We start from the raw sequence: 19,007 nt of genomic DNA, 5'->3' as shown, positions 1-19,007 counted from the left end.
TGGCCGACTTCTGGTGAAGAAAAGGCTTGATGCAGAGTTTTTTGTGTTTGTCTGCACCAAAGCATGTTAACAGAAATGTCCTGACAGATGAATTCATGAAGTTCCCCAGGCTGCAGTCAGACAAGCTGCTGCATGTGTTTGTGATGTGTGCTGCAGAGCAAAGCTTGGCTTGTACTTCAGACCGTAACAGTTTCTCTTTTTCTGCCTTCCATTAGCGGAGCCACCGGCCTTTGACATCCTCGTTACATAACGTACACAGTCATTTTGGGGGCGAGCCAGGAGCATTAGCTCTCTAACCTTCCACCACTCGGAAAGCAGACATTCCAGCATGACATTCCCAGAAGCTCGGTGAACTCTGAGCTCCTCTTTCTGTTTCTCACAGTATTGAAACAGATACCTGAAGATGAAACTTATGGGGGGATTTCAGTGGAAACAAACAACACCCCCCCCCCCCCCCCCCCACTGTGTTTGATAGCATCTTTTCCTTGGGAATCAACAGAATCTTCCCGTTTGGTTCTGAGGTCTATGGAGAGGTCAGCTGCCAGACCGGACTCATCCCCGGTAACTACAGTCCACATGAAGGAGAAAGTTCAAAACCTACAGGAACACGCGTGAAGAACCGTCTTCCATCATCCCTCCAGGAGACGCTTCGTCCAGACCCCCGTGTGGCAGGACCCTCTCCTAACCTCGCCGTGTGTTTGTTCAGCTGTGTGGACATGTTGCTGTGTGATTAATGGACAGCCGGCCGGGGAGGGGCCCTCGCTCAGTATCTGTTCAAATAAGCTCCTGGCCCCCCAAACCCCCAGGAATAAGGGGATGTAGCAAATGGATCAGGGGCATTAATTGAATTTTGGAGGATATTGGACCTCAGGGATCTGTTGCACAATGCCGGATAAGTGGCTTAGTGGGGTGACTTCAGGTTTGACTTAAGGCCTGTAGTGTTAGAAAGGTAGTTCACCTTGATGCAGGTGAAGCTGCTCAGGAACAGATTATGTTCCTGAGATAAAACATTTTTTTTAAAGTGCTCTCACTAATTCATTCTGTTACACAATAAAAAGCCATCTGTGTGTCTGAGGATGTGCAGGACAGCAGAAAACAAAGACAAATCATGGGATTAAAAACAGGTGAATTAGGGTGAAATCATCTGGGATTTGTGTTTATTGATGTAAAAATATGGATTAGGAGGTCATAAAAAGGGTTTGTGACAAAGAAGCATGAATATTTTAGATGACATTTCCAAGCAACAAAAGAAAATTGTTCCCAGTGGCCTTTTAATTGTGATTCTGACGTTTTTAGCAAAAATTAAAAAAAAACTGTGTCGTTCTCTAGGACATAGTTTCTGCAGAGCGGCAGGAGTTTATTCAAATTCACCTCTGAGTTGTGGGCAGGACTGTTGGAGCGGAGTAAGCCTTCCCTGACTTCCCATCATCTCTTTGTTTACATGTTCTCCTGCTAGCTTACAGCCCCCCACACCCCCATCCTAACATCAGCGGTGCAACAAAAACAGCAGCAACATCAGATCCATCCGTCGATTCCAGCTCGGACCAGGAAAACAAAGACGTTCATGGATCTGTTGGTCTGCAGGTGGAGGATCAGAAAGGGGCGGGGCAGGGAGACTGTGGCTCCACCCACTGTATTTTCTACGTGACAAATAGGATATTTTTCAAACTGCATTTTTTCGTCTGCTCCAGATCCACAACGATTTGAATAAAGAAAAACTCAGAAATGCAGTTTATTATTCATAGTCTCTATATTCTTCCTCCGTCACCATAAACATGCTTCAAGAACATTTTCAAACACCAAAAACACAATTTTCATCTGAGTGGGGCTGTAAGGACGGATCTCCTCATTATTTTATGATGAAACAAAGTTTGCTGTGTCCGCATGGGAGTCTGCAAATCCTAATTTATTTACCCGTTATTTAACCAGGAAAGCATCTGAGATCTGCAGATCGGTTTTTGAAGGGAGTCCTGGCTAAGAGGCAGATTACAACACAACCTTTAAAACAATTCAAACAGATTCCAAATAACAACATGTTCTGGTTTCATTTTCAGCTTCTTCAGAACAGCATCAGGTAGAGAAGATAATGCAAACTCCTCTCAGAAATGACTCAGCCAGGATTTGAACCAGGGCCTCCTCGCTGAGGGTGATAACCACTCTACCACCATGCAGCCTCCCCAATGAGTCCCTGGTATATATATATATATATACATCTCTGTGTGGCCAAAGAAGGCCGTCCAGTTCATGAGTACAGGTCACAGTGATGAATCACCAATGTGATGAAAAGTAGCGCCTTCATTCAGTCTGCAGCTCTTTACTTGTTTAGTTTACTCCTTATTGTTCCAAAAACAGTCTGATGAATGGCTCCTTCTTTCAAACACTCATTAAACGATAAAACTCCACTTCATTCTGTCTGAAAGGAGCGCTGACGGCCACACAATGCATCTTCATGCGGCGGCGGACCATCAACTATTCTGACAAATGAAAGTGCGATTAATCCTTTGGGATTTTTTGGAAATGCAGGCCAAGAATGGGGATTTTCACCGATAGTTTTAATTTCTATTCGTCACAAGAAGATGCAGTTTGTCTTGCCAATAAATTTTCTATTTATTGTGGCTGTGGTTAAAGTCGCAAACAAAACAAGACCAGAGTTGTATGAAGCTGAAGCAATAGGTGAATAAATCATGTCAAACCCAGTCTGTCAGCCGTTTGTAATGCATTCCCACAATCCTCTGAGAGAACATGAACAGTGTTTTGAATTTGCAACCAGTTTGTCTCTGATCCGCGACGGCACTGAAAGCGAAAAAACTTTAACGTGCTGCTTCACTGCAACCTGGCAGATTGTGTTAACAAAAACACAAATGTGAGCCGCACTATCAAATGTCCTCGAAGAAGGTGAGATCCCAGGGAGCTGGAACTCCTCTAAAAACAACACATCACGCTGATGTCAGGACCAAACAGGAAGAACTGCATCTCCTGAATCTGGAAATGCAGCCTGTGTTGGGGGTTTGTCTTTAGCTGCTCCCTTTAGGAGGCACCGTCCACCTCCATCCTCCTCTGCATGCTCCTCACACATCCTCCTCTACATCCATGAACCTCCTCTTTCCTGGTAGCTTCAACCTCAACATCTTTTTACCAACATCATCCTCTTATCGTGTCCAAACATCTCCACCTGCTTCCCTGCATGGATCTCCAGAACATCTACCATGATCCTCTGATGGATTCAATGATCCATCCTGAGAGAACCTCAGCCTCTTCATCACTGCTACCTCCTGCTCAGCCTCCCGTTTTTACATCCGAGCCACTGGATGTTCCTCCACTGCTCTCACTACAGATCACGGTGTCATCTGCAAACTTAATGATCCACAGAGATTCCTGTCTAGGCTTATCTGTCGGTCTTTCCATCGCCACAGCAAACAAGAAGGAGCTCAAAGCTGGTTGTTGGTGTGGTCCCACCTCCACCTTCAACTGTCACAACATCTCACCGCTGTCTTCCAGCTCTCATTAATGTGCTGAACAACTTTAACGTTCTCTTCTGCTTCTCCAGACTTCCCCATCCAAACCACAGCTTGTCCCTGGATCCCGTTGTAGCTGTTCTCCAGATCTACAAAGACCCAATAAACTCCTTCTGACCTTCTCTGATCATCTCAAGAAAGATCTTCAAAACTAATCTGTGGTTCTCGTCCTCTGAATGTAACCATGTTGCTCACAAATGTTCAGTCATCTGAAAGAATCTCCCAAAGTCAGTTTCACCTCCACCCTAAAACTCTCATAGGACTCCACCTTTTGGTCCTCTGCTCTGCTCCCTTCATCTTCCTCACCATCAGAGTCATCCTCACACCTCCACCCTCTGCTGTCTGACCCTATCCATCCTCATCTTTACAACTGATTTCAATTCAGTTTTATTTACTGTACAGACCAAAAGTTTGGACACGCCTTCCCAAACTTTTGGTCTGTACTGCATATGACCCACTTTCACATCACAGTGGTCTCAACAGGCTTCACAAAATGTACAAAACCTAATATCAGTTCTGAAATACCACAGCTGATTGTTAAACTAAACTGGCGTCCCTGATCTTAGACCCTCCTTCTAGATATGGAAAAACTCCTAAAAGAACAGAAAAAACCTCAGGGGTATCCACATGAAGGAGGGATCCTCCCCCAGGACGGACAGGCCATGTACCAGAACTCATAGAGAGAATTGGCTTATCTAACTCTACAACTACATGTTTAAATAGTCCAGCAGAGGATCTTCATCCAGATGGAGTTGGGGTCTAGTTGACATTCTGAAATGTCTGCAAACATGGAACGATCTCATCTTCTCCTCACTCCTCTTTTTTCTTTCAAAGCTCTTCTTCCAAGTCCTTCAATCCCGTCTTCCATCTTCTGCACAAACACACCATCCTTCCATGACCTGCAGCTCCTCCTTTTCTGTTTGGTGACCCGTCTACCCGGTGAAGAAACCCCTTCACAGTGTTTGTGCAGCCGAAGCCTCAGAAACACTTTTCTGTGTTAAAAGTAGCACATTTCAATAGGCCTCCCTCAGAACATTCCAGAAGAAGTCATTTCTGAATAATAAATCCAAATTCTGTCACCTTTTTCCCGTCGAGCCGATGCCTGAAGCAGTTTGGCTCGGCTCCTGAAACGTTTGTCATCATTTAGAACAAAAGCTTGATTGTTAGTTATTTTTTCCAAGGAGCAGCAGCTCAATCTGCACAGCTTTTAGTTTTCTATCTGGTGACATAAATGACGATTGAGGGTGCAAAGCAAATGAAAAGTCACGGCTTCTGTGTGGATGATTTCCAGTTACAGCCTCTAAACGAAGCTCCATAAAGCCCAAAGATCTGACTTTATGGTCTCTTCAAATGATGATTGCGCAATTAAAAAATGAAAAGAGGCTTTCCTTTATCTGCAAGCTCTGCTGCAGCTTTTGTGTGTGAACATGCAGATGCAGCTGTTTTCATTCTGTTCACAGCGAGAAACTTTCAGAACACCAAGATCTCCGTGGAGTCGGCTGCAGACGCTGTAGATCCGTTCTGAGCTCAATCCAAACGTTGAAACGGAAAGGAAAGATGAGCCCAGGTGCAAAGGTGAGCCCGTTTATGGAAATATGAGCCTGCTGAGGTGCTGCCCTATATAAGAGCGAGCTGCCTGAAAGCTGCAGACACATGGACTGAGACACAGCCGTCTGCAGCACCAACTGGAGGTATGCTGCTCACTCCCTCACAGCTTGGAACCATAGAAATGGTTTTTTTGAATGCATGCTTACAGCATTATAAGGAAGGTTGGGTTTGGTTGAAAATGATAAAACATAACTTAGTTTGCATGTTCGTGAGTTTAGGAGCTGAGATTTTTCTGTTCCACAACACGGAAATGATTTTAATTGGATCTGCAACAACCGAATGTTTCCAGAAAAAGTTTTTGCTTTTCTGACTTAAGAAAAGATCGTTCTTTATTCGTCCCACAAAGAGGACATTTCAGTGTTGCAGCATTACAGACAGAAATAATGAAGTACAGATAAAATAAAGAGTGAATATATTGCAATATTTACAAAAACTTACAGAGAAAAAATGCAACAAAAATCTTATCAAGAAAGTTTTCAACAGCAAAATAATCTTAGTTTGAGAAAACATGTTTTACTGACAGGAATTGTTTTCCTAAGTTCTTGGAAAGAGCTTTTTTTTTTTGGTTCTTTAAAGAAAATCTTCCAGTGAGGTTTTCCTTTGTGTGGAATCACCACGACTGCGGCGTCTCAGGTGGGACCTGCAGGTGGGGGGCAGGAGAGGGGAACCACTCTCATGTTTTGAAAGTCGTCATGTCTTCCTGCAGATTTAACCATGAGGTTCCACGCCCTGTCCCTTCTGCTCATCCTCTGCTGTGTCTGTCTCGCAGCGACACAAGGTAAGGCGTGAAAACAACTGCAGAGCAGCGCAGCGTCTGGCATATCTCAATGCAATAAAGAGAAAACGATAAAACCAGGGCTGGTGGGGGGGTTTATGGTTGTTTGGATGCTTGGGACTTCATGCTCTGTTCTCGTCTCCGTCACTAACGGCTTTGATTGTTTTGAGTTTGTTGATGCGGTTTGGTTGACCGCCTGCTCTTGCAGTGTCCTACGATGACTGCTGTCTGAAGTATGTCAGAAAACTGAGCCGCGGCACTCAAAAACACGCCATAGCTTACAAGATCCAGAAGGCAGATGGAGGCTGCAACATCTCTGCCCTCGTGTGAGTGCTCAAACACCACCATGTCCGTTTCCTCAGACTCCCAACTCTTCCCTTATTTGATTTGATTTGATTTGAAACGTTTTGTTTTAAGCAATCAAAGCAAGAATGATGCAAGAAACAATACAATCAGCAGCCATACGTTCATGCAAAGACGTATTAAACTTTGGAAAATTAGACAGCAGGACATTGTTGCTAAAGTAGAACGTTTGGTTGCATAGCTTCATCATGAAGAGGGGTCGGATGATCTGTGCCAACCCCAATGAGACGTGGGCCGTGACGCTGAAGGAGAACCTTGATGCCAAGAGCGCCAAACAGATCCCCAGAGACTCCAGGAAGGTAACCGCCACGCGTTCTTTGGTCAGATGACTGGACAAACAACTACAAAAACGTGGGCTGATGTTCTTTGTTTTTACAGCTCCGCCCACTTTCAAGAAAAGGCTGAGGGTGAAGGTTTACTGCAGCCGCCGCTGTTCATCCATCAACCCTCACTATCTGATGATTGAGCAACAGGCCGTTTGTTCTTGTTTTATGGCGTCTTTCTGGAAGGCGGGTGGGGAGGCCGCTTTTGCTTTCACTCTGTAATAAAAGAGGTCAGAAGCGGGTCCAGAGTCCAGCAGAACTTTGTTCCGGACTTTTGAAGCTCTCATAACCACATGGCTGCTTCCGTGTGTCACAACCAGGATCCGATGAGGACAGAGCTTTCTGATGATCATCTGTTTGTTGAACTCTTGGTGATCTGACCTCTTCAGCTGTTCCTTCTGACATGTGTGCCACAGAAATGAAGATGTTTTCTCTTCATTTGTCTTTTTTTGTCCAGCTTATCCCATATTTTTGTTATTACGGTATGAAAATGTAACAAGATCAATAAAGTGTCTTTTTACATTATCTGTGTTTCTTTTGGTGTTTGTTCTAACTTTGTGAAAACTAATAAATGTTTCAAGGACAAGTTTTTAGCTTTTGAACATCAATCCAAACAATAAATAAAAGCACAATGATAAAGCGTGGCTGGTGTGTAATTAGTTCCACCTTAAGAGACCCGGCAGTAACGAAAGGAGGGCTGTGTGGTTTTGCTGACTCACTGCTTTTGATGCAGAAATGTTTCTGCAGCTCCCACAGATTGGTTTGGATGTTGATCAGAGACTTTCAGGAAACCTTCATCTCTGCTCATTCGTTTGCATGTTCTTCTCGGGGAAGGGAAGGCTTTTCGGGCGTGCAGGAGACCAAATCTGTGCAAACGCTTCTTTTTGCAGCGAGGCAGAGCGAGGAGAGTGTCTCAGTGGAGAGATGGATGACTCCTCTGTTTGTTGATTAAAGGAAAAGTTTTGGCACCTTCTTCTGGAAGATCTGCCATCCTCTCTCTGCAGATGTGAACACGTGAACCAAGCAAAGAATCTTTTATCCACCCGTGAAGTGTTTCAACACGCGGCCAACTTGCTCAAGGGCAACAGTGATAGATGGCTCGACAAATACAAGATAATAACCAAGACATCACCTGCAAAGGAAATTGATTGACACCTAAAATGACTGATAAATGCATTTAAATAGATTCTTGTGCCAACGATTACTCTCCTGTTGTTTTCAATCCAAACATCACTAATGAAACGTTTGGATCTATTTTTTACAAAGGCAGAACTGAGCTTTAGTAATGCTTAATATCAATACCTTAACATCCATGAATACTGTCCCTTTCCCACTGCGTCTGGTTGGGGCGGATGGGCGTTCTGCAGGTGAGGAGTGGGCTCAACCGGGGGCAACAGCAGCTTTGAGGCAAAGTTAAACCTAAAGGGGCTTTTTTGGGGCTCTGAAGGAAGTCACATGTGTTTGTGTGGCAGCAGGACTTATAATAATGAATATATTGTCTCCACAGCTGATATCAATCAATAACCTTTAAGGAAGTCATGAAATTGGAACATCAGAATATTTCCCGCCATAAAGCTGCTCAGAAAAACGCTTTATTGGATGGATAACATGTTTTTACAGCTGGCAGCGCATGGTCTGTCGCCCTGAACATCAAATGTTGTTAATCAAACACGTTGAGCTGAGAAGTGACACATTTACATTCTCCATCATGATGACGCAGCTCTACAGTTTCACTGACTACGCTCCTTCATTTAAATGTCTTCAGATTTCTAACACGTCTGATTTTTTTATTTACTTCACATTTTTGGACAACCCCCCCCCCCTTTTTTCCATTCCTGCTAACAATTCACTGATTGATAATCAAAACATTCATGTGACCTAGATTTTTCCATCTTGTGATGAACAGATAAAAGCTGGAAACTTCTGCCACGCTCAGTGGGTTTGTGAGCGGCTCACACGCCAACGTTGTGTTGGAGCGTCACGCCAAGCGTCGTCATGGACCCACAGGAATCCGCACGGTGTGTGAAACCTTCATCTCTTCGTCTTCAGCTCAGGTGACCACGCAGACAGACTCCCTCCACGTTCAGCGCCAGAGCAGCAAACGCCCTTCACGTGACGTTTCCACTGAAGTTGGGCTTGTTTCCGGCGCTCACAGAAGCTTCCTGAACAGGAACTACATGAGGACACAGACCACAGAGTGGCGCTTCATCAGCAGACCGTCCGAGCCCGCTCTCCGCCTGAATCTGGTCTGGGACCCCCTGAGGAAGGCCTGGCTGTAGCCAGCAGCCTCCACCGAGCTCCTCCTCTGGATGCGGTGGAGTAAAATCCTGTAGGTCCCCGTGATGGGGCTCCTCACATCCAGGTTGTTGAGAAGATGGGCATCCGTGATTCCAATGTCCTCCAGGACTGCCTTCACACTCAACTCCTCTGAGGTGAGGATGCGGTTGGGGTCAACCAGGTCAGAGGGCGTGGGCCTGTGGGGAGGGTAGGCCTGGGGATACTCGATGCCTTTCAACCATTCGCTTTTCATGAGCTGTGCTGTGGTGTAGCGGTCGATGGGAACCGGCCTCAGGAGGCCCTTAATGATCTCCTGGCAGGGCTGAGGAACGTACTCTGGGATGGAGTAGGAGCCCTGCAGGATGCAGCACTTCAGCCTGTTGGTGTTGGAACCTTTGAAGGGCGTGGCGGCCGTCACCATGAAGTACAGCAGAACCCCCAGAGCCCACATGTCCGCATACTGCCCGATGTAACCTCTGTCTTTGAAGAGCTCCGGAGCGGCGTAAGGCGGAGAGCCGCAGAAGGTGTGGAGGACGTCGGTGGAGTAGCAGGATGCGCTAAAACCAAAGTCCCCGACTTTTATGCAGAAGGTGCTGGTGTAGAAGACGTTCTCCGCCTTCAGGTCCCTGTGGACGATGTTGTTATCATGCTGGAAGCAGAGAAAAGAAAGAGAGTTTAGAAAACAGCTGGAACTTTTATGAGAAGTCAGAATAAAACAGATCTGAGCTGGATTCTGAGTGTTCAGGCTGCTGCTGCAGAGCTCACTGCAGACCAGAATGTCAGCAGCAGAACCGTTCCTTAGTGTCTTTGCACAAAGATCAGCTTCATGCTACGTTCACACATTCAATGAAAAGTCGTGTTCACATGCATTTTGGGCTTCCGCATTCAAAACTCTCAATATGCCAGTTTTTATGTCCAATTTTGGGCTCTTCGTACAAAACGTGCAGCAAAGAAAGTTCAACCAGTTCAACTTTGACTAATCCAGGACTTGGATTTTGACGCATGGAGGGCGTCTTTTACCACTGATGGAAGCATTAACCCTTTGAAAAGTGATCATGGAGGAGAAATGAATAATAACGGCTTGTGGAATTCTGGGACACCAAGTCTTTCTTTTATCGAAATAGATCTGTGACAGAAAAAGTCCAGATCTACACCTCTTTGACATTTCACAACAGCTGCAGGAGACGGAGAGTAAACAGTGGAAAAAGAAAAGGAAGCCCCTCCCTACTTGTCCAGTGTGAACGTAGCTCAACAGCTGGACTGGAGCAGCAGACAACAGAAAGATCTGAGCTACAGTCCGAGTGTTCAGGCTGCTGCTGCAGACCAGAACTTCAACTGCAGAACCGAGCCTTCGTGTCTTTACTCACAGATGAGAACCGCATCTTCTGAGCTTCTGCAGCTCAGAGCAGCTCCGCCCCCTCCAGGCTTTGGTTTCTCTGTCCGGCAGGCGGACAAACCGACAACCTGCTGTGGAAGCAGCTTGGGTGGAGGGACGTCCATGTACAGACATGCGTGTGCACGGTTATCGGTCAGTGAAGTAATGTGTGCTGTGGGCTCACCATGTGCTTCACCGCAGACAGGACCTGAGAAAACACCAGCTTGCTCTCCAGGTTTGACAGGCGTCCCTTGGTGCTGACGCGGGTGAACAGCTCCCCCCCGCTGGCGTACTCCATCACCAGGTAGAGCCTCTTGAAGGTTTCCACCACCTCATACAGGCGGACTATGTTGGGGTGGGAAAGCCTCACCATGCAGGTGATTTCCGACGCACAGAAGGCGTGCAGCGGTTTGCCCAGGCGCTCCTTATCCAGGACCTTCACCGCCACTCTCTCTATTGGGTGCAGACACAGACAAGCCGTCAGGTCATTTCTTCTTCTACCTCTGATCAGACATGGTCGGCATCGACTTCCTGTCCATGCAGATGTAAGCCTCTGAATTACAGCAGCAGAGCGGCTTACCGGCGTGGCTCAGGCGCTACACACAAGCTGAGATGGCGGGAAATGTTATGGATTACTGGGTTGCTGGTTGATGAGATTAACCACGTCTTCTGACATATGGAACGACCCAGACTGACAAGGGTTTATGTCAGCATCTCTGCGCATTCATCTCAAGCCTGGATTTGACATCAGACATGTGACTCTGACCGTCAGGAGACACAAATAAAAGCATCCTTCTGCGAGCCCAGCGGCTTCAAAACATGTTTCTGTGGACGTTCCTTAACTGCAGAACTGCCATATTCCAATAACACACAGGCGTTGTTTGTGTGGCTACAGGGCAGTTTGAAAGACTTTTCTCCTCACAAGAACTGCCGACCTCATATTAAAGCAACAGGCTTTAACTGACAGACGGGCTGTGTCCAAATTCAATCATTAGTGCCCTTTTTAGGGCGTTCGCTATGTTTTTGGGGGAGTCTCTGTAGAAAACCAGCGTGCATCGATGCTCACTTCATTGGTGATTATAGACTACAATGCATAGCGTTGTTGGAAAAAAGGTATTTAAATGTATATTTCATGAATCCTCCAAGTTTTCCTCGTCAGAACACGGTGGATTCGTGAAAAAGTCTTTGCAAAATGTTCATATTTATCAGGTTTTTACTGCAGCAAATCGATTTGCCGATTAAAAAAAAGTAGTGATCATGGGACAGATTAAAATCCGTGTCACTGGATTGTCCTGCAGTCTATTGGCGGTTAGAGAGTAATGAGGGAATTCGAACACTACCCGTCCGTCTTTGACCCCGTGACCCTTTGACCCCGTGAACACGGACCGTCCGCGTGTTCCACCCGATCCGTGAAGCTGCGACTCCAGAAGATTAAAAAAGAAGGAAAAAGCGGGAAGGAAAGTCTCACCTTTCGTCAGGTCATGAATTCCCAATCTAACCTGGGAAAAGTTGCCGGAGCCGATCTCCCCCCTCAGCTCGTAAAAGCCCACCCGCCGTCCAAATATCAGGTCGTCCATCACCCTGTCCGAGTGGGTCAGATTGTACAAGGCCTTCCCAAAGACTGTGCCCTGCACCTCATCCTCCGACAGCTTTGTCTCCATCTTTCTGTTTTCGTTTTGGTTTTCCAAAGCGACGCTCTTTTCAGGCCATGGGGACGTCTTGAGACGAGCCCCTGAGACGCAGAAGGTTGAGGATGAAGACACGTTCAGACTGAAGCTAGAACCTGCAGAGATGCATTTCCACTCACATGATTTCTTGGTGATGTTCCTCTTGCTCTTCTCTGCGTTGATGTTTCTGTTGCTGCAGTACATCCTTCCCGTCCGACGCGCCAGACGTAAATTTTCTCACAAATGCGACAAAATCACAGGAAAAAAAGGCGAACCAGAAATCTCAGTAAAAGTAGATCCTTCAGAACGTCTGAACATAATTTCAGCTCAAACCATCTGTGAGCATCAGAAAGAAAGTGTTCAAAGTTTTCAGTGAAGAAATGTCCGGTCGATGTTGGCGTCGTGCAGCTGCTCCTTCTCACCGGCTCTGTCTCTCCTGGAATGTAATCCACAACCTCTGCACAACGCCCTGTAATCCCTGGCTGCTGGACTCCTCCCATGCAGACAGAACGTCTCTGGACGTGACTTTAGCCCCTCTAGACACAAATGCAGCTCCTGCGACGGAGCATTGAGGGGATTACCTTCGCAGACAGCAGAACCACTGTAGAGGTCAAGAAGGTCACAAGAAAATACCTGCATCTGGGCCCGGAAATGCAAACTCGTCCTCAAAAACATCCACGATGAAGGTTTTGACAAACATCAGCAGCACTTTGGCTTCAAGGATGAAGATTTCAATCAAAGTTGTTGGCTGTGCTGCTAATAGGAAGGTATATTTTAGCAGATGTGCTTCAGTTCCAGATATGGTTACGTGCTGGCCCCCGGTGTGACCGGGTGTCCCGGGACCCGCCAGGATTGGCTGACCCAGACGGCGAGCCTCGCCACAGACGGCCCGCAATAACACAAGGATGAGCTCCTGTCAGGCTCAACAACCATCTCCAGACTGGACATGAGTCCGTCTGACAGTCATAATCAGCTTCTCGTGTTATGAGAGGCACGATATAATCCGATTGAGAGCCAACATCTGAGCATGTGCGGAGTCCCGGGACAGTCTTCAGCCAGGACGGATGGAGGAGGAAAGGTAAAGATGGCGTTCATGTGATGAGGAAGGCTGCGTCCAGCGACATGCAGCAAGGAAAAAGGGAAAGAATGAGGTTTCATGAATGAAAACGTATGGACAAAATACTAATGACATTTTAAAAAGTCAGTGGACCTCAGAAAAGGTGACCTAAAAACAGAAATAAGTTTTCTGTGAATATTTGAGAATTATGACCAAACAAATAATTATTTGTTGCTTCTGTTTTAGATGTAAAAATCAGGTCTAAAAGTCATTAAAGAACTGATATGTGGCGTCTTTTTTCCTACTTCTTGTCTTTTTCTGCGAACTGGACTGGTGACACTGTGACACGTCTCAGGACGGTCCGGTCACAGAAACAAAGACGCCTCTCAGGAATCACAACCAAACACTGGCAGAAGGAAACCTCATGTCTGTGGAAAGGAAACCAACATTTCTGCAGGATCTCCATAAATCTCTGTGACATTTGTTGGATCTTCTGATAATGATCTCTACCAGAAAGTGCTGCAGGATGGGGGGGGGGGGGGGGGGGGTCTCTGATCCATTAATCTGAGTGAAATGAGGAGATAAAATCAGCACATCAAAGGAAAGGCCTTGATTCAGGCGTGACTGCTACACCATAAATACTAAGATCATAAAGCAAATATTTACTGAAAATAACTTTAAGACTGAAGACAAACTTGTTTTTGAAGTTTCTGGATCATTTGTTGCTCTGTTGCTCCTCCTTTTGCGAGGAGAAAGAGGAGGTGGGATTTGAGGGAGGAGGCCCGGCCATTTGGTGTGAGGCTGAATAAACACGGAGGTGCTGCAGCTCTGTGAAGGTGAGGCCCCCCCATGCTGATCCTGTTTGTGTGTTTGGGTCGGTTTTGTTTTAAGTCCGAGGTGCTAAACGCCTTCCCCCTGAGATAAAGATGACGAAAGCCTTTGAACGAGCGAGTCCTCGTGGCTCCAGGATACTTAAGCTCCTCATTAGTGGGAGCTCAGGTCCTCTGGAGACGCCGGCCGGGGTTCTTCTGGAGCAGAAAGGGAGACGCTGGGACGCATCCTTTGAAGTGCTGGCGGCCTCTGAGGCTTTCAGCATGGAAATGTGATTAGCTTGGCTTTGGGTGACGTTTGGGGCAAAAGCTGCGTGCTATATAAGCTTTGGGGCATCAGTCAGCAGAGGCGTAGTCCGGAGCAGGCAGCAGGAGAAGCCTTCAGCCAAAAGTCATGGATGCACCTCAACATCTCCTCCTCCTCCTGACCTGTAAGTCTGTTCTTTCCTGCTGTGGACTCCATCCGTCTGCTTCAGGTCATCCTGCAGTGATGCCAAATGAGGCCACTTTCTTAACACAAAAGGAATTATTTTGCACATAAATGAAGTGAAGTTGCTCAGAAAAACCGACTGAAGCTCGTCTGAAGTGAACTTCTTTTTGTGTGTTTGTCAGTGAGCGGCGTGCTGAGCAGACCCAGCGACCACAGAAACCTCTTCACGCAGCGAGCGTGCTGCAGGAGGCAGAGCCATGTTGTGTTCATCGGACAAGGTGAGACGGACCGGACCGCTCCAGTCCAGAACCTTCAGTCCACATCTCTGGGATCTTGATCTTGAAATGGATATTTTGATTTGGAGACAGCATGTAGAGAATCCTCATCATGGAGGGGGGCTTCATTTTCTGCACCCAGCTGGTTCTGCTGTCGGGTGGAGCCGGTCTGGGTTCTCCAGGTTCTTCACCTCTCGTCTCCCCCTCAGACATCTCCGGGGGTCCTGTCAGCGTGGATGTCGGCCTGTGCAGGTCTCACTGCGGAGCAGCGGGAGGATCTTCACAAGCACGAGGCCTGCAGGAGCAGTCCTGGTCCATCCTGGACTTCCTGAGGAGCAAGAAGGTGGGTTAACCTCTGACTGCTCCCCCCGCAGCCCCCCGCAGGGGGCGCTGTGACTTCAGCGTCTCCTGCCTTTCATCCACACCTTTTTGGACTAAAACTCTTTCTGCTGTCTGAATGCAGAGGAGGGCGCGTGGCCCCCCTCCCCCGGAGAGCACGCCGCCGCACAACCAGCTGCCCTCCTGCGGGATGAGCCAGGTGTGCGCGCCGGCAGGCGTGCGCGTGGAGCGCGTGCTCCTGTTCGAGGGGCCGCGGGAGGTGGAGGTCATCCAGGAGTGCCACTGCGAGGTCCGGCTCAGCCAGTGCATGCGCGTGCCCGCGCTCAAGACCTACTACTCTGAGACCCCCCACGAGGCTGTTCTGGACGTGGGGGGGTGCTCTCGCTCCAAGGGCTCCCCAGGTGTGTTATCAGGAGAGCCAGCAGGTGTTCATGAAGGCTGCTTCATCTCAGGCTGTTTCCGTCTCCATCCACAGAGGGCTTCTCCTGCCTCCCCACCAGGTTTGACTCGGTTTTGGTGGAAACCCCCAACAGGGTGGAGCAGGTCCAGACTGTGGTGGACTGTGAGCTGAAGGAGACCTGCTACAGGGTCCCCCATGTGGAATATTATTACGAAATAGTCCACCATGAGAACGGAGTCAAAGAGGAGAAGCTGAGAGTGAGTGAAAACGTTCCCAAACACAGCCGCTCCGCCTCATCCGCCTCCAAACGGAGCTTCATGAATTATTCCTGCTGGATCAGAAGATCTGACCCCAGAGGAACGGCACCCACTTCACACCCCTTTGTGATCCAGCAGACAGGAAGGGGCTTTTCAGCCGGGTGTCAGACTGCAATGGGGGGGTTATTCATCAGACAGCACGTCGTCTTCCTCCTGATGACATCCTGGCTGTGAAAAGCCGGATCTGATCGCTCCTGAACCGAACCTTCAGGCCGTTTAGTGGAAAAAAAACAGATTTTTGTTTTTCTGCTTTCAGACACAAATCCGTCAGTTTTCATTAGACTGAAGGAGCAAAGCAGGCCTGGACTGAGCCAGCGCCACTAGAGGGTGCAGGGAGACTATTTGGGGGGTTCAAGTCTGGGTATGCTGAGAGTTTGGGGTGTCCCCCCCCCCCCCCCCCCCCCCCCCCGAGCCCCTAAACTGTATAGACAGCCATTATTAGTTCATCTGTCCCATAGTGTCTCTGCATTTACCGGGCTTTGGACGGGCGCATGCAGGAGACTGTTTGTGCATCTATATGCTTTTTGTCTTTGATCTATTTGTTGTTGATGGTTTTTGTTCTTTTATCGTTTTTGTTTCTTTAGTTACTTGTAGCTACGTCTAGCTGTGAACCAAAGACAGATTTGGGTTGTAACTTCACCGTTTCCATCCATTCAGAGCTGCGAACGGTTCCTTCTGCTGCTCGTCTTCCATGTTTGTGGAGCACAAGTCAGAGAGGAACAGCGGTAAACACAAATGGTGTCAGCCGCTGAACCAAAGCCCCCAACACGTGAAGCTGCTCTCAGACTCAACTGGGTCAATATTTGTTAGCAGCTGAGGCTGATCCTCCTCTCTGTTCTGCTAATTCTTGTCAGGAAATAGACGTGGGCAGATGTTTGGGAGGCTGCTCCACAGGAAACCGATGCCTTCTCAGGTAAGTACGAACCCCCCCACCCCCCCATGACAACAGCCTGTGAGCTCTGACACCTTCACCCTCGTCCTCGTCTGATGTTCCTGACCAAATGCTCCTCTCAGAGCTTCAGAGATCGCTGTGCTCTGACTTCACTGCACTAAACCTGTGAAACTCAGAATAAAAGATCTCTGCAGCAACACAAACGCCTGTAGCTGAAAGTACTACACTTTTTATGAAGTTTACTTGAGTACTACAGAGACCATGTGAGTGTATAGGGAGTACATGAACAGAATTGGAACATTCCAAGTTTACGTGGTTTGGTAGTATATAAAAAGTAACACCTTTAGTAAAGACTAAGAATACTTGTAGGCCCTAACCCCTAAAAAACTATACAGTGCTGTACTATCTAGAACCCTGGATGTGAAAAGCAATTCAGACGCCACGCTCACTACTTTTTTAAACGGCGGATATGACATCATTGATTTCAGGAAGTTAAAATCTCATTGATATGAGCGTTTTGGGACGATTATTTATGAGTCCACTGTTTTTGATGGTTTATTAAAAAAATACATTTAAATACATTTTGCTTTGGTAAAAAAAATGCATTGTGGTCTATATTCACTGATCTAGTGAGCATGGAAGCACACTGGTGTTTCACAGAGACTTCTGGGAAATTTCTAGGGCTCTGGATTTTGGAATTGTGGATTCAGACACTTGAAAATGGTAAACGCCCTATGTAGTGAAGGGAAGGAATTCAGACACAGCCATAGTTAACTGAAATAGACTAGTTGTTTGCTGAGGGACGGGTTGTTCTTCGAATGACTTTGGTTCATTTCTGTGCTGCAGAGGCTCATCGGATCCTGAAAGCTGCTATCTGTGGTCGGAACGTCAGTCCACCTCCTGCGTCCCTGAAGGTTACGAGATCCACAGCTTAGTCGACCATCACGTGCAGCCGCGCACCGTCCTGTCCATCACCTCCTGCCTCTGCCAGTCCTAGGACAGCGCCCTCTGCTGGACACCCTCAACTGCTCCAAAGACTGGCAAACAGACCCCCCCCCCATAGCATGTCAACAACGTTCTACCTTAAAATATTATTGTATTATTTGTAATATATGTAGAAATCATACTTTTGTATATAAACATAAGAAAACTATTGTTTGTTTTATGATCTGTGCTGGATCGTAGTGGTCGTCACAGCAGCTGAGAACGTGTAAACATAATCCACATCATTTCCTCAAATCACACACACAAAATTCAAAAAGTACTATTTTATTATTAGACTACACACAACAACTTAAATTCTACCAACATGGAAGTAAAAAGTACTGCTTAGTATGGCTGGGAATCACAGGGTACCTCACGATACGATGCGATTTGGGATACGTTGCTCACGATATCACGATATGACGATATTGTGATAATCGATATGTTGTCTCTAACAACTCACCATTTATCAAACTTTAAGAAAGAAGAACTTAAAAACTACTTTTTGGAAAATATTTCCCCATTTATTTTTTTCGTTTTTAAACACAATATAATAATAAACAACTTGTGTCCTATTTTGTGTAATAATAACAGACTTTTGTGTAACATTTCTGTAATCAGTAATACTCTGTCTTTGACAAACAATGACAATTTTCATTTGGAAATATCTGCAAAAGTCGGTTTAAACAATAGTGAACATGAACAGCAGCCATTATTTAGTACAGAATTGCTGTAAACAGGATCAAAAATGAATAAGTCAAGTAGCTGCCAGGCACATTGGTATTAACTTTTGAAAAACAAAACCATAGCTAAAGCATTATTTAAAATAATAGCTGTAAATCAGATATTAATTCTGTGAACAAATTCTAGTGTCTTTGTTAAAAATAAATGACACCATTTAGTGCAAATGTGGTGGAAACAAAAATATAATTCTCTCAGAAAACAAAAATTAAGTAGCTAGAAACTTTCCTTTAAGTTATTTAAGACTTAAACTGTTCTCAAAATAAATGACCAGGAATAAAATCTATGAAGAACTTAAAGAGCATCTAAAAGTAAACATCTTTGTGAACAAAACGTTTGGGGGAAAATCTGCATGTGATGTTTAAATGTTCATGTTTTTCTGGAGAACCACAGGCTTTTTAGCGTTAAGACAGGAGGAGGGGGGGGGGTCTAAGGTCAGGGATGCTTACCGGTAGTTTAGTCTGTTTCGTTCCGTTTAGTTTAGTTATTAACCTATTGAATTATATGACTTCATGCTCTTCATGATTTCATGTTTATTGAAAAGCCCATTGAGACGACTATTGTTGTGATTTTGGGCTATATAATAAAATTGAATTGAATTGGGATCCTGCATTGCTCAGGTTTGTAGGACATACAACATTTCCCAGCCTTTATTAATAAAATGCACCGTGAATGTCACGTAGGACTCCATGTCACACATGAGCCCCCCTCTTTCTGCTGTTTCCGTCTCAACCATAGCTCTGGTCTGGGCGTCCAGCGCAGGGATCATTTCTTCATCTTATTTCTGGGAGGGAATGTCAAAGCGTGGCTCTAATGCATTCAATAAAAACCCAAACCCC

At 46.3% G+C, this 19,007-nt stretch overlaps 3 protein-coding genes across 5 annotated transcripts; 2 read left to right on the top strand and 1 right to left on the bottom strand.

Moving 5' to 3' along the window:
• The first annotated feature begins 4,992 nt into the window (after positions 1-4,992).
• On the top strand, positions 4,993-7,109 carry LOC101171112 (C-C motif chemokine 20). 2 transcript variants are annotated; one of them, XM_020711263.1, is made up of 5 exons: positions 4,993-5,090; positions 5,830-5,901; positions 6,107-6,224; positions 6,443-6,560; positions 6,640-7,109. In XM_020711263.1, the coding sequence occupies exons 2-5, from the start codon at positions 5,838-5,840 to the stop codon at positions 6,664-6,666; spliced, it is 327 nt and encodes a 108-aa protein (XP_020566922.1). In that variant the 5' UTR covers positions 4,993-5,090; positions 5,830-5,837; the 3' UTR covers positions 6,667-7,109. The 2 variants fall into 2 exon arrangements, with proteins under 2 accessions (XP_020566922.1, XP_004079518.1); XM_004079470.4 differs by lacking the exon at positions 4,993-5,090 and adding an exon at positions 5,098-5,206.
• A 1,033-nt stretch (positions 7,110-8,142) lies between these two features.
• LOC101168244 (serine/threonine-protein kinase NIM1-like) lies at positions 8,143-13,492 on the bottom strand. The gene is made up of 4 exons (XM_004079536.4): positions 12,044-13,492; positions 11,705-11,968; positions 10,421-10,689; positions 8,143-9,510 (listed from the first exon to the last, which is right to left on the bottom strand). Exons 1-4 carry the CDS (start codon positions 12,105-12,107, stop codon positions 8,758-8,760), a joined length of 1,350 nt encoding a protein of 449 aa, XP_004079584.1. The 5' UTR covers positions 12,108-13,492; the 3' UTR covers positions 8,143-8,757.
• Positions 13,491-17,596, top strand: LOC105356300. 2 transcript variants are annotated; one of them, XM_023965493.1, is made up of 7 exons: positions 13,491-14,221; positions 14,403-14,498; positions 14,705-14,838; positions 14,959-15,235; positions 15,310-15,491; positions 16,406-16,464; positions 17,290-17,596. In XM_023965493.1, exons 1-7 carry the CDS (start codon positions 14,185-14,187, stop codon positions 17,438-17,440), a joined length of 936 nt encoding a protein of 311 aa, XP_023821261.1. In that variant the 5' UTR covers positions 13,491-14,184; the 3' UTR covers positions 17,441-17,596. The 2 variants fall into 2 exon arrangements, with proteins under 2 accessions (XP_023821261.1, XP_023821260.1); XM_023965492.1 differs by lacking the exons at positions 16,406-16,464; positions 17,290-17,596 and having other exon boundaries at positions 15,310-15,947.
• The last annotated feature ends 1,411 nt before the right edge of the window (positions 17,597-19,007 follow it).

This window comes from Oryzias latipes, chromosome 17 (assembly GCF_002234675.1).
Source record: "Oryzias latipes chromosome 17, ASM223467v1".
Classification (NCBI taxonomy): Eukaryota; Metazoa; Chordata; class Actinopteri; order Beloniformes; family Adrianichthyidae; genus Oryzias; species Oryzias latipes.
The sequence above is the reverse complement of the archived record's forward strand: the minus strand, read 5'-3'. Positions and strand labels throughout refer to the sequence as shown.

Bases quoted from the DNA above. Each gene is read 5' to 3' on its own strand.
- LOC101171112 (XM_020711263.1), top strand. From the start codon at position 5,838: ATGAGGTTCCACGCCCTGTCCCTTCTGCTCATCCTCTGCTGTGTCTGT. The intron at 6,225-6,442 runs GTGAGTGCTCAA...TTGGTTGCATAG, and splicing joins TGCAACATCTCTGCCCTCGT to CTTCATCATGAAGAGGGGTC. The intron at 6,561-6,639 runs GTAACCGCCACG...TTGTTTTTACAG, and splicing joins TCCCCAGAGACTCCAGGAAG to CTCCGCCCACTTTCAAGAAA.
- LOC101168244 (XM_004079536.4), bottom strand. From the start codon at position 12,107: ATGTACTGCAGCAACAGAAACATCAACGCAGAGAAGAGCAAGAGGAAC. The intron at 10,690-11,704 runs GTGAGACTTTCC...TGCACCCAATAG, and splicing joins AATTCATGACCTGACGAAAG to AGAGAGTGGCGGTGAAGGTC. The intron at 9,511-10,420 runs GTGAGCCCACAG...CTCTGCTTCCAG, and splicing joins TGTCTGCGGTGAAGCACATG to CATGATAACAACATCGTCCA.
- LOC105356300 (XM_023965492.1), top strand. From the start codon at position 14,185: ATGGATGCACCTCAACATCTCCTCCTCCTCCTGACCT. The intron at 14,499-14,704 runs GTGAGACGGACC...TCTCCCCCTCAG, and splicing joins TGTTGTGTTCATCGGACAAG to ACATCTCCGGGGGTCCTGTC. The intron at 15,236-15,309 runs GTGTGTTATCAG...CTCCATCCACAG, and splicing joins TCGCTCCAAGGGCTCCCCAG to AGGGCTTCTCCTGCCTCCCC.